The 14,822-nt window shown below is 43.5% G+C and overlaps 1 protein-coding gene across 4 annotated transcripts in view; it reads right to left on the bottom strand.

The window, feature by feature from the left end:
• The window catches only part of LOC139272262 (zinc finger protein 236-like), a 229,206-nt gene that overhangs the window by 113,762 nt on the left and 100,622 nt on the right, over nucleotides 1-14,822 (bottom strand). For all 4 annotated transcript variants that reach the window (XM_070888579.1, XM_070888578.1, XM_070888581.1 and 1 more), the window contains one exon: nucleotides 2,240-2,440. In XM_070888579.1, coding sequence (XP_070744680.1) covers nucleotides 2,240-2,440 — 201 coding nt within the window. The remainder of the gene's footprint in view (nucleotides 1-2,239; nucleotides 2,441-14,822) is intronic.

Consider the following 14,822-nt stretch of genomic DNA (forward strand, 5'->3'; position numbering starts at 1 on the left):
TGCCGCATGAGCACACATTAAAAGCATCTATAAAAATGGTAGCGAGGTGGCAGGGATTGTTGTTACACTCGCCACATTTCATGGTGTACACTGGAAGGCTTCAGCCAAAGTCCAATCTACTCGTAACAGTTGTTACTGGGAAAGGACCGAGACACTGTGCAGCTGATTCAAATGTACAGGGTTGTAAAGATGCTTGCAAACACCAGAACTGAAAACTTCTATCAGTCTTTGGGCTTGTAGCAAGCTCTCACTCTGGTTGCTGCTCAATCTGAACGTCTTCAAGCGGTCCTTGAACTTACTACAGTCTGTCCATTGGATCAAAGACTCTTTTCCATCCCGATTCAAATCTGACCCCTATGAACAGGATCTCTTGGGAGCTGTGCAGTTGTAACCCAGCCTGGTTCATGAAGAGCCATCGTCAAGTGAAATGGCTGGATAGGTTCAAACACCATTAATTTGATACCTACTTAATGCTGTCCTTATGTTGGTAAAATTCCAAATGACTTGATCCCTTCTTTAACTCTACCATGATTAAAGATCACAGCCATGGAAAGGATATACTTATCATGAAAGGTTGAACATGTGGGGCTCTTTTCTCTAGAAAAGAGAAGGCTGAGGGGTGACCTGATAGAGGTCTTTAAAATTATGAAGGGGTTTGATAGGGTAGACGTAGAGAAGCTGTTTCCATTTGTGGGGGAGACCTAACCTAGCGGTCATAAATGTAATATGTAAGATAGTCACTAATAAATCTAATAGGGAATTCAGGAAAAAAACTTCTTTACTTTACACAAAGAGTGGTTAGAATGTGAATATGTTGATGGAGTTAGATGAAGAGGAGTAGGAGGAGGCTTGTGTGGAGCATAAACGCTGGCATGGACCAGTTGGGCTGAATGGCCTGTTTCTGTGCTGTACCTTCTACGTGTGTCTTTCTTTTCTGTAAGCCTGTGCAGATTTTACCCAAGGAGAAGACATGGATAAGGGAGAAAGCGTTTCTGCTATCAGTCTTGGATCTTGAAACCTAGCACAAATCTTGCATTGTGCTCAGATAAGGTTTTGCTAAACAAGAAAATGAGCAAAAAAATATAATTCTGCTTAAGAAAGCTCTCTTTTGTGATGGAGAAAGTGGACTGCCAATTGTGACAAAAGCAGGACAAGGTTAACTAACAGTGATCTTTAATAGAAGGAAAAGAATGCATAGTTGTGCCTCAGTAGTGTCTTAAAGGAATGGTTATCTTTATGATTCCTTTCCTCAGTTGGACAGATAACTAACCTTCAGCAAGTGGTGTATAAAAAAATGAAAGAGTGTGCAGTTTTAAGATTTTCCAAATCAAGCTTTGTAATATTAACCGTCATTGTTCAGACTTCACCAGGTTACATAGAATTTTACAGCGCAGAAACAGGCTATTCGGCCTAATTGGTTCATGCCGGTGTTTATGTTTCACATGAGCTTGCACTCAACTTACTTCATCTAACCCCATCATATCCTTCTGTTCCTTTCTTCCTCCTGTACTTATCTAGCTTCCCCTTCAATGTACCTATGCAATTCGCCTCAACCACTCCATATGGTAGCACGTTCCACATTTCTCTCTGAGTAAAGAAATTCTCTTGAATTCCTTATTGGATTTATTAAAGACAATCTTATATTTATGGTTCCTAGTTTTGGACTCCCCAAAAGTGGAAACATCTTCTCTACATCTACCGCATCAAAACCCTTCATAATATCAGATCATCCCTCTGTCTTCTCTTTGAGAGAAAAGAGCCTCAGCCTGTTCAGATTAGTCTGTGCAGCAGATACATCATTTATGCAAAAGGTAATATGAGGAGAAGTCCAATTCTTTTCAAGGCATTCAACAAAAATTCATGCGGTAGTTCTGCACGCATTAATAAAATGTAAGAAAACTGACCTTTAAAAAAAATTACCAGTTCAAATTTTTAAATGGATACATTCATCAAGGATATAACCATATATCTTATCGAAAGTCAAGAGCACTGGACTATCTTTCTATAGGTTAAAGCAAAGCTTTATTTTCTAAAATCGATGAGATCAAATTGCACACAAGTATCACTGAATTTTAATTTTTGTTCAGGGTACATCAATTAAACCCTTCAATTTGTTTATTGCCTTGTAAACTCTCAGCCATTTGCCATTATAAATATGTATCACTTTTTGTTTTCTGCAGGAATTCATTTCATCATGTGTATCTAATCCCATTAATTCACATATTATTAAAACCTTCACCTGAATCAGTAATGAGGATAGGTTCCTGGAGAGGAATATCAGTTAACGTGATGCTGTTTTTTAAAATCCGCGTCTTGGCTGGTTTGCGTGGAAATCGTTTCTTGAGCTGTAAGTTTTTGAAGTGGGAAGCGATGTGACTTTTGCGGTGCCCTGAGGTGCGGAACTTTTTGTCACACTGCGGACAGTCAAAAGGTCTGGCTCCTGGTGGTTAAAAAAAGAGAGGAGATCAATGGAGATCATCAATGGAGAAATAGAACTGGAAAAAAAAAAAGAATTATTGGTTCAAATCCTTTTATAAATAATTGGCATTCTTTTCATCGTTGCGGTTTTCATTCCAATAACCCTGGAATTGTGCAAGTGCTCCAAGACACTTTCAACCTGTTTTTAATCATGGTTTCTTGGCTTCCTCCAATGGCAGGGTAGGTGAAAACACTGGTCAGAATAGAACTACACGTTCAATTCTTGGACTCTGCTGAGTCAGTTGATCTCACCCAGGGGAGCAACAGGATGCTTCAACTAACTTCAATTTGCATGTGCGGGGGGAATTAACTGTGATACTCTAAAGACACTATGGGCTAGACTTTCCACTAGGGGACCATCGCCCAAAAAAATGGCCGATGTTCCAGCGATGTGGGACGTTTCGGCCTTGATGATCGCCGGCACATCGCCCGTTTTCTTTTTGCGATTTTCCACTCGGCCTTACCCCGGCGATGTCAAATGGGCAATGTGATTTTTTGGCGATTTCACGATTGCACACCGAAAACGGAAGTCAAAGAAGAAAAAAAAGCTTCCCTAGCAACGCTATTCTGCACATTTGTGGGATGTTTTTTTTGTGGTTGATTTTCTTTGCCGCGTTTTGAGAGCTCAGAAGCACAGGGCGGGTCACAGAGAGACAGAGAGACAGAGAGAGAGAGAGAGAGAGAGGGGAAGGAAGAGAGGAAGTTTTTGTGGTTGGTTACAATGCATCGAGAATTTGGATCTAAAAATAATTAATCTTAAATAACTTAGTCTTATTTTTTTGAACTGAAAATACTTATAATTATTTTTGTTGTTACAAGATTGAAATATTGAAAAAAAACCTGAAATCAAAATGGAGGGAGATAGCGAGAGGAAAAGGGCTAAACCCTTTAGCGAGGAGGCCAACGAGGCCTTCGTCGATATTGTCAGTGGCAGGTGGGAGGACTTGACACGAGGTGGGCATGGGAAACCTCCATCCCGTGCATATAGGAGAATCTGGACCGAGACTGCCGATGCCAACGAAGTGCGCACACCAGACCAGTGCCGTAAAAGGTGGAACAGCCTGCTGGAAGCAGTCAGAGTAAGTTGCATTTTATATTTAAAATTATACATATGTAATATTTAAATGATGCATGGAAATTTTAATTTGAATCTTCAATGTTATTTTGTTATAGTATAAATTAATTAAATTATGAATTAATTTATGTACCCTAACACTAAGTTGAATCTTATATTATGAAATATTATTCATATGCAATGCAATGCTAATTTTTAATCGAACATTTAAATCTGTCAGTCTTAAATGTTTATTACCAAGTTCATTAGCTTACGCCATGCAATGTTATCTTATCATTTACAGAAGAAGATATCGATCAACTGCTCCGAGCAGAGGAGGACGGGCGGCCGCTCTGCTACGGTGCAGATTCTAACCGAATACGAGGAGCTTGGTGGGGCCTGACAACCGTTCGGTCATGACCAGTGGTGTGGCCGAACCCAAGTCTCATTCATAATGGGAACTGTGCAATGTGTCAAACATTACTAAATACATACTAAAAATCTTAGTTACGCATGTAATGTTATACAATTACAATGCAATATGATAAATAATTTTGATGTACTCTTGATTTACGAATGAGATCATGTTAGCCCTGGTGAACCCTTGTGCATATGGGGTATTGAAAAGTATTGGTGCAAGGGTCAAGGATGTCTCGGAGCGGGTGCAGGTCATTCTGAAGAGGGAGGATGAACAGCCAGTTATCATAGTGCACATTGGTACCAACGATATAGGTAAAAAAAGGGATGAGGTCCTACGAGACGAATTTAAGGAGCTAGGAGCTAAATTAAAAAGTAGGACCTCAAAAGTAGCAATCTCGGGATTGCTACCAGTGCCACGAGCTAGTCTGAGTAGGAATTGCAGGATAGCTCACATGAATACGTGGCTTGAGCAGTGGTGCAGCAGGGAGGGATTCAAATTCCTGGGGCATTGGAACCGGTTCTGGGGGAGGTGGGACCAGTACAAACCGGACGGTCTGCACCTAGGCAGGACCGAAACCAATGTCCTAGGGGGAGTGTTTGCCAGTGTTGTTGGGGAGGAGTTAAACTAATATGTCAGGGGGATGGGAACCAATGCAGGGAGACAGAGGGAAACAAAATGGAGACAGAAGCAAAAGACAGAAAGGAGATGAGTAAAAGTGGAGGGCAGAGAAACCCAAGGCAAAAACAAAAAGGGCCACTGTACAGCAAAATTCTAAAGGGTCAAAGTTAATAAAAAGGCAAGTCTGAAAGCTCAGTGCCTCAATGCGAGGAGTATTTGGAACCCAGGAGAGGACTCTGAGCTAGTTAGAGTGGGTGAGAGCTCAGATGAACAGGATCCCAAGAAAGAATGCAAAAGGCAGGAGGCAACAGAGCAGAGTAGCACTGGGGTAAGTGTAAACCACAAGGTGATAGGAAGGGACAATATGTATGAATATAAAGGGGCTGCAGGAGGGGTCAAAACTAAAAATCATGGTTTAAAAACTAGTATTAAAACACTCTACCTAAACACACGCAGCATTCAAAATAAAGTAAATGAGTTGATGGCACAAATCATTACAAATGGGTATGATTTGGTGGCCATTACTGAAACGTGGTTGCAGGATGGCCAAGACTGGGAATTAAACATACAGGGGTATCTGACAATTCGGAAAGATAGACAAGAAGGGAAAGGAGGTGGGGTAGCTCTGTTAATAAAGGATGATATCAGGGCAGTTGTGAGAGATGATATTGGCTCTAATGAACAAAATGTTGAATCATTGTGGGTGGAGATTAGAGATAGTAAGGGGAAAAAGTCACTGGTGGGCGTAGTTTATAGGCCCCCAAATAATAACTTCACAGTGGGGTGGACAATAATCAAGGGAATAATGGAGGCATGTGAAAAAGGAACGGCAGTAATCATGGGGGATTTTAACCTACATATCGATTGGTCAAATCAAATCGCACGGGGTAGCCTTGAGGAGGAATTAATAGAATGCATACGGGATTGTTTCTGAGAACAGTATATTACAGAACCGACAAGGGAGCAAGCTATCTTAGATCTGGTTCTGTGTAATGAGACAGGAATAATAAACGATCTCCTAGTAAAAGATCCTCTCGGAATGAGTGATCACAGTATGGATGAATTTGTAATACAGATTGAGGGTGAGGAAGTAGTGTCTCAAATGAACGTACAATGCTTAAACAAAGGGGACTACAGTGGGATGAGGGCAGAGTTGGCTAAAGTAGACTGGGAACACAGACTAAACGGTGGCACAATTGAGGAAAGTGGAGTACTTTTAAGGAGCTCTTTCATAGTGTTCAACAAAAATACATTCCAGTGAAAAAGAAGAGCGGTAAGAGAAGGAATAACAAGTCGTGGATAACCAAGGATATAAAGGAGAGTATCAAATTAAAAAGCAATGCATATAAGGTGGCCAAGGTTAGTGGGAAACTAGAAGATTGGGAAAATTTTAAACGACAGCAAAGAATGACTAAGAAAGCAATAAAGAAAGGAAAGATAGATTGCAAAAATAAACTTGTGCAAAACATAAAAACAGATAGTAAAAGCTTTTACCGATATATAAAACGGAAAAGAGTGACTAAAGTAAATATTGGTCCCTTAGAAGATGAGAAGGGGGATTTAATAACGGGAAATGTGGAAATGGCTGAGACCTTAAACAATTATTTTACTTCGGTCTTCACAGTGGAAGACACAAAAACCATGCCAAAAATTGCTGGTCACGGGAATGTGGGAAGGGAGGACCTTTAGATAATCACTATCACTAGGTGGGTAGTGCTGGACAGGCTAATGGGACTCAAGGTCGACAAGTCCCCTGGTCCTGATGAAATGCATCCCAGGGTATTAAAAGAGATGGCGGAAGTTATAGCAGATGCATTCGTTATAATCTACCAAAATTCTCTGGACTCTGGGGAGGTACCAGCAGATTGGAAAGCAGCTAATCTAACGCCTCTGTTTAAAAAAGGGGGCAGACAAAAGGCAGGTAAACTATAGGCCGGTTAGTTTAACATCTGTAGTGGGGAAAATGCTTGAAGCTATCATTAAGGAAGAAATAGCGGGACATCTAGATAGGAATAGTGCAATCAAGCAGACGCAACATGGATTCATGAAGGGGAAATCATGTTTAACTAATTTACTAGATTTCTTTGAGGAGAGAACGAGCATGGTGGATAGAGGTGTACCGATGGATGTGGTGTATTTAGATTTCCAAAAGGCATTCGATAAGGTGCCACACAAAAGGTTACTGCAGAAGATAAAGGTACGCGGAGTCAGAGGAAATGTATTAGCATGAATCGAGAATTGGCTGGCTAACAGAAAGCAGAGAATCGGGATAAATGGGTCCTTTTCGGGTTGGAAATCGGTGGTTAGTGGAGTGCCACAGGGATTGGTGCTGGGACCACAACTGTTTACAATATACATAGATGACCTGGAAGAGGGCACAGAGTGTCGAGGCAAAGAACAAAAAGGGCCATTGTACAGCAAAATTCTAAAAGGACAAAGGGTGTTAAAAAAACAAGCCTGAAGGCTTTGTGTCTTAATGCAAGGAGTATCCGCAATAAGGTGGATGAATTAACTGTGCAAATAGATGTTAACAAATATGATGTGATTGGGATTACGGAGACGTGGCTCCAGGATGATCAGGGCTGGGAACTCAACATCCAGGGGTATTCAACATTCAGGAAGGATAGAATAAAAGGAAAAGGAGGTGGGGTAGCATTGCTGGTTAAGGAGGAGATTAAGGCAATAGTTAGGAAGGACATTAGCTTGGATGATGTGGAATCTATATGGGTAGAGCTGCAGAATACCAAAGGGCAAAAAACATTAGTGGGAGTTGTGTACAGACCTACAAACAGTAGTAGTGATGTTGGGGAGGGCATCAAACAGGAAATTAGGGGTGCATGCAATAAAGGTGCAGCAGTTATAATGGGTGACTTTAATATGCACATAGATTGGGCTAACCAAACTGGAAGCAATACGGTGGAGGAGGATTTCCTGGAGTGCATAAGAGATGGTTTTTTAGACCAATATGTCGAGGAACCAACTAGGGGGGAGGCCATCTTAGACTGGGTGTTGTGTAATGAGAGAGGATTAATTAGCAATCTCGTTGTGTGAGGCCCCTTGGGGAAGAGTGACCATAATATGGTGGAATTCTGCATTAGAATGGAGAATGAAACAGTTAATTCAGAGACCATGGTCCAGAACTTAAAGAAGGCTAACTTTGAAGGTATGAGGCGTGAATTGGCTAGGATAGATTGGCGAATGATACTTAAGGGGTTGACTGTGGATGGGCAATGGCAGACATTTAGAGAACGCATGGATGAACTACAACAATTGTACATTCCTGTCTGGCGTAAAAATAAAAAAGGGAAGGTGGCTCAATCATGGCTATCAAGGGAAATCAGGGATAGTATTAAAGCCAAGGAAGTGACATACAAATTGGCCAGAAATAGCAGCGAACCCGGGGACTGGGAGAAATTTAGAACTCAGCAGAGGAGGACAAAGAGTTTGATTAGGGCAGGGAAAATGGAGTACGAGAAGAAGCTTGCAGGGAACATTAAGACGGATTGCAAAAGTTTCTATAGATATGTAAACAGAAAAGGTTAGTAAAGACAAACGTAGGTCCCCTGCAGTCAGAATCAGGGGAAGTCATAACGGGGAACAAAGAAATGGCGGACCAATTGAACAAGTACTTTTGTTCGGTATTCACTAAGGAGGACACAAACAACCTTCCGGATATAAAAGGGGTCGGAGGGTCTAGTAAGGAGGAGGAACTGAGGGAAATCCTTATTAGTCGGGAAATTGTGTTGGGGAAGTTGATGGGATTGAAAGCCGATAAATCCCCAGGGCCTGATGGACTGCATCCCAGAGTACTTAAGGAGGTGGCCTTGGAAATAGTGGATGCATTGACAGTCATTTTCCAACATTCCATTGACTCTGGATCAGTTCCTATGGAGTGGAGGGTAGCCAATGTAACCCCACTTTTTAAAAAAGGAGAGAGAGAGATAACAGGGAATTATAGACCGGTCAGCCTGACATCGGTAGTGGGTAAAATGATGGAATCAATTATTAAGGATGTCATAGCAGCGCATTTGGAAAGAGGTGACATGATAGGTCCAAGTCAGCATGGATTTGTGAAAGGGAAATCATGCTTGACAAATCTTATGGAATTTTTTGAGGATGTTTCCAGTAGAGTGGACAAGGGAGAACCAGTTGATGTGGTATATTTGAACTTTCAGAAGGCGTTCGACAAGGTCCCACACAAGAGATTAATGTGCAAAGTTAAAGCACATGGGATTGGGGGTAGTGTGCTGACATGGATTGAGAACTGGTTGTCAGATAGGAAGCAAAGAGTAGGAGTAAATGGGTACTTTTCAGAATGGCAGGCAGTGACTAGTGGGGTACCGCAAGGTTCTGTGCTGGGGCCCCAGCTGTTTACACTGTACATTAATGATTTAGACGAGGGGATTAAATGTAGTATCTCCAAATTTGCGGATGACACTAAGTTGGGTGGCAGTGTGAGCTGCGAGGAGGATGCTATGAGGCTGCAGAGTGACTTGGATAGGTTAGGTGAGTGGGCAAATGCATGGCTGATGAAGTATAATGTGGATAAATGTGAGGTTATCCACTTTGGTGGTAAAAACAGAGAGACAAACTATTATCTGAATGGTGACAGATTAGGAAAAGGGGAGGTGCAAAGAGACCTGGGTGTCATGGTACATCAGTCATTGAAGGTTGGCATGCAGGTGCAGCAGGCGGTTAAGTAAGCAAATGGCATGTTGGCCTTCATCGCGAGGGGATTTGAGTACAGGGGCAGGGAGGTGTTGCTACAGTTGTACAGGGCATTGGTGAGGCCACACCTGGAGTATTGTGTACAGTTTTGGTCTCCTAACCTGAGGAAGGACATTTTTGCTATTGAGGGAGTGCAGCGAAGGTTCACCAGACTGATTCCCGGGATGGCGGGACTGACCTATCAAGAAAGACTGGATCAACTGGGCTTGTATTCACTGGAGTTCAGAAGAATGAGAGGGGACATCATAGAAACGTTTAAAATTCTGATGGGGTTAGACAGATTAGATGCAGGAAGAATGTTCCCAATGTTGGGGAAGTCCAGAACCAGGGGACACAGTCTAAGGATCAGGGGTAAGCCATTTAGGACCAAGATGAGGAGGAACTTCTTCACCCAGAGAGTGGTGAACCTGTGGAATTCTCTACCACAGAAAGTTGTTGAGGCCAATTCACTAAATATATTCAAAAAGGAGTTAGATGAAGTCCTTACTACTAGGGGGATCAAGGGTATGGCGAGAAAGCAGGAATGGGGTACTGAAGTTGAATGTTCAGCCATGAACTCATTGAATGGCGGTGTAGGCTAGAAGGGCCGAATGGCCTACTCCTGCACCTATTTTCTATGTTTCTATGTAGTGTAACAAAATTTGCAGATGACACAAAGATTAGTGGGAAAGCGGGTTGTGTAGAGGACACAGAGAGACTGCAAAGAGATTTAGATAGGTTAAACGAATGGGCTAAGGTTTGGCAGATGGAATACAATGTCAGAAAATGTGAGGTCATCCACCTTGGGGACAAAAACAGTAAAAGGGAATATTATTTGAATGGGGAGAAATTACAACATGCTGCGGTGCAGAGGGACCTGGGGGTCCTTGTGCATGAATCCCAAAAAGTTAGTTTGCAGGTGCAGCAGGTAATCAGGAAGGCGAATGGAATGTTGGCCTTCATTGCGAGAGGGATGGAGTACAAAAGCAGGGAGGTCCTGCTGAAACTGTATAGGGTATTGGTGAGGCCGCACCTGGAGTACTGCGTGCAGTTTTGGTCACCTTACTTAAGGAAGGATATACTGGCTTTGGAGAGGGTACAGAGACGATTCACTAGGCTGATTCCGGAGATGAGGGGGTTACCTTATGATGATAGATTGAGTAGACTGGGTCTTTACTCGTTGGAGTTCAGAAGGATGAGGGGTGATCTTATAGAAACATTTAAAATAATGAAAGGGATAGACAAGATAGAGGCAGAGAGGTTGTTTCCACTGGTCGGGGAGACTAGAACTAGGGGGCACAGCCTCAAAATACGGGGGAGCCAATTTAAAACCGAGTTGAGAAGGAATTTCTTCTCCCAGAGGGTTGTGAATCTGTGGAATTCTCTGCCCAAGGAAGCAGTTGAGGCTAGCTCATTGAATGTATTCAAATCACAGATAGATAGATTTTTAACCAATAAGGGAATTAAGGGTTACGGGGAGCGGGCGGGTAAGTGGAGCTGAGTCCATGGCCAGATTAGCTATGATCTTGTTGAATAGCGGAGCAGGCTCGAGGGGCGAGATGGCTTACTCCTGTTCCTAGTTCTTATGTTCTTATATTATAGGTTATTGAAATATTGACATGTATTGATGTGTATGTTTACTGATAATGAGCACTGTTAATGTCCTTATAAGTTGTTTAGAAATGTCATTCGTCTTTTTAAGGTCAAGTGTCGTTCGAGTCAGTGGAGTCATCCACTACTCCTGCACCTTCAAATACCTCGCAGGAGCAAGAGGAGGAACTGCTGCCAACTGTGGAGCAAGAGCAGGAGGAGGAGGAGGAGGAGGAGGAGAAAGAGGACAAAATTGTTTTTGTGGGGGGGGAACAAAAACTATTGAGATGGATGATGCACTGGGACCAAGCGGTGTGCAGGCGATGACGCCAAGGCGCGTAACATTGCAAACGCCGACCCCACGGAGGTCCTGTCAGCAGGGTGAGCAGTTGCCTACTATGGAGGGCCAGATGGAGAGCTTGATATCCCTGTGCAGGGAGATGGTCGCGACCTTATCCAGGGTTTTGTGGGTTTCTCCGCAAACCGGAGCCAGTTCTCCGCAAACTGGAGCCAGCTTCCAGCAACCTGGAGCGAGTTCAGCACGAACTTCTCCAACTGGTCTTCTGTGCAAGCACAGACAGCACGGGAGATGTTGGAGGTCATTCGTCAGCAGACCGCTGTAACCAATGCCCTTCGGCATGCGTTGCTGGCTGGACACGGCGCTGCACCCCAAGCTGTCGTGTCAGCTCGCAGCGAGACCCTGAGCACGCAAGCGAGTACGGAGGACACAGTTCCTCCTGACTCGGAAGTGGAGCCTCAGGCTTCTGCTTCCACTCCGTCACCTCCACCACGGCAGGAAGTCTTGCCGTCCCACACAGCACAACGCGTTCGTGTCGGTCTGCGTAGACCAAAACGGGCGAGTGGGGTAAGAACACGGGGTGGGACAGGACCTGGAGGGAAACGTGGTCGCAGGTCGGGAGGGGGGAGTGTTTTTCAATGTTGAACTGTTTTTTCTTTTTTTTTAAATTGTTAACGTTTTGAGAATTTGAGGGAAGGGTGGGTTGGGGCGGGGGAGAGGGAGGGGAGGCGGGGATGGAGGGAGGGTGTTGTTAAATAGTTTATTAAAAATTCGTCTGTTGTCTTTGTTAATAAAAAAAATATTTAATTTAACAAATTTTGTGCCTTCTCTCAGTTACATTAGTTAACAAATTTACAGTTGTTCATCCTTATTTGTTTATTCTTTTATTATAGTGGTACTTTACTTAAACTAAGCATTAATTCCGACAATAGGCCAGTGCAGGCAAGACAACAAGGAAACCCCACGCAAATGAAACTTTTGATTAACCCTAACTGTAAATGAACATTTGTATATTCACAACGATAGTTCATACAAGATATTCATTAATGAGCTGCTGACGCAACAGCTTAGTGGCCGTGTAACTGCCACTGGCTACTGGTCTTCGGAGTGGGGTGGTGGTACCGGTGCTCGATCGCCAGGCTGATTGCACTCCCCTATGTCCTCGCCTGCATCCTCTTCCGCCTCTTCAGCCTCGCCAGCTGGCTCTTTTGTCTCCCCTCCTTCTGGAGGTGGACCTGCAGCCCGATCTGGCATTACTTGTCCTCTCCTTATAGCTAGGTTATGCAGCATGCAACACACCACAATAAACTCTGCGACCTAGTCAGAGTGGTACTGTAGGCTTCCTCCAGAATGATCCACACATCTGAAGCGCTGCTTTAGGACTCCGATTGTCTTTTCAACGATGTTGCGAGTCGCTATGTGACTTTCATTATACCGTTTCTGTGCTTCAGTGTCGGGATTACACAGCGAAGTCATCAACCAACCCTTTATCCCCCAGCATCCAACCGTGACCTTCAGGCTAATTGACAAACAGGTCAGGGATAGCACTTTCACATAAGATGTGCGCATCATGGATGCTGCCAAGAAATATAGCATTTACTGTCAGAATTGTTTGATTGTGGTCGACAACAAGCTGCACATTTAGTGAGTGGAACCCCTTTCTGTTACGAAAGACCTCCGCGTTCTTTAAGGGTGCTTTCAGGGCAATGTGCGTGCAGTCTATTGCTCCCTGCACCTTGGGGAAGTCTGCTATTCTCGAGAAACCCAAAGCCCCTCGGTCTGTGCCTCCCTGGTCATTGGGAAGCTTATGAAGTCCATCCTGCGAGCATAAAGGGCTTCAGTCACCTGTTAAATGCAGCAGTGTGTAGCATGCTGAGAGATATGGCAGATGTCGCCAGCTGAAGCCTGAAAAGATTCCGATGCATAGAAGGCTAGGGCAGCAGTAACCTTCACCTCAACGGACAGTGCGGTTCTGATGGTGCTGGAAGGCTGCAAATCACCCTTGACGAGTTGACATATCTCATCGATGACCTCCTTCCGGAATCGCAGCCTCCTAAGACAAGCATTTTCAGACAAGTTCAGGTAAGATTGCTTTTCCAAGTACCTTCGTTGGCTATACGGTCTCCTCCTCTGTCTTTGTCTCCGTCTCCACATTACTCTGCCACCTCTTCGATTGCTCCTTTCAGTAACCAGTGTGTGAGCAGTTGCAATTAAAGGCAGGGAAAGCATAGGCCCCATATCACTATCAATAATTACTTTCACTAATTTTAATAGTCTCTCTACTCTATACTCTCTAATCACTGTACTCTGCACTCTCTGTACTCTCTACGCTGTATACCAGTCAGTTTGATAGGCCCCAACAATATCAGTAAATAACTTCACTATGTAAAAGCTATTTACAAAATAATTTCAATAAATAAATTATTTACTGATTTACTAAAAATAACTTGATAATACCTCTTTATATTCCCTGTCCCAATATTCTGAGTACAATTATCTATAAATTAACTCTCTAAGTAACTCACAACTCATCCTCCACCCTTCCTCCGAACTTCAAAATGGCGTCCGTAGTGTCCATTTCCTTCTCTTAAGCCCAATAAAAGCAACTATTTCTCAGCACTCTTTTGGGCCTTGCATCAGCCCAGCGAAGTGCATGCTTAGGTGCCGAAATTTGGGATGGGCCTTGTGTGGGCGATCATTTGGGCGATCATCTCGGCAATCAAAGTGGAAACTTAGGCACCTGTTTTTCCGGCAATGTTTTGGGCATAGTTTCCACTTTTTAGTCAAAATGGGCGATAGAGATCCGTTTTGGGCGATAGATAGGCCATAGATGGGCAATGTGAAGTGGAAGGCCAACCCCTAGTGTCCATCGAAGGTCCCAAAGTATTGGGCAGGAAGCATGTGTGCATTCTCGACCGGAAGTCCACTGCCCACCATATTGGGCAAGGACAACCGAGAGGCGTCTTTTACCCATGCCTGAAGCAGGCGTAGTTTCTTTGCATATGCAACAAGATTGGTTGGCCCCAAGACATCAGATAAATCAACCCTGCAGAACGCCAGCTACAAAAAAGGTCACTAATTTACCTGAATTTGGAGCTTCACGGCCCCATATAAAAGGGACCTGATCGCTGCCACTATCACCCCTCCCCCCAACCACCCTCCCCCATGTTGTCGCCTATCCGAAAGCAAAGCCTCTGCCAACATTAGGAGGTGCAATATCATGCACCCTTTATTTTATGCTAATTCTCGCCTTTTAGGGATAAAGATGAGGAGCATCCAAAATATTGTACGTGTCATCAAAGCACGCTCCAAGAAACAAAGTTAGATAGCACAATGGACATTCATTATTTTAATCAAAGTGGGTGTTTCATCTTTGTTTTCCCTGAGGATTACGCTCCTTCTGTATTACGTGTTAGAGTCTCTATGCATCATTCACAGTAGCTGAGTCCCCCCCAAACTTCTGTGCTGCTTTGAATTGCCAGTTATAAACTATATCATCATCATCATCATAGGCAGTCCCTCGGAATCGAGGAAGACTTGCTTCCACTCTTAACATGAGTTCTTAGGTGGCTGTACAGTCCAATACGAGAACCACAGTCTCTGTCACAGGTGGGGCAGATAGTCGTTGAGGGAAACATAGAAAATAGGTGCAGGAG

Source organism: Pristiophorus japonicus, chromosome 1 (genome assembly GCF_044704955.1).
Source record: "Pristiophorus japonicus isolate sPriJap1 chromosome 1, sPriJap1.hap1, whole genome shotgun sequence".
In the NCBI taxonomy this organism is placed as follows: Eukaryota; Metazoa; Chordata; class Chondrichthyes; family Pristiophoridae; genus Pristiophorus; species Pristiophorus japonicus.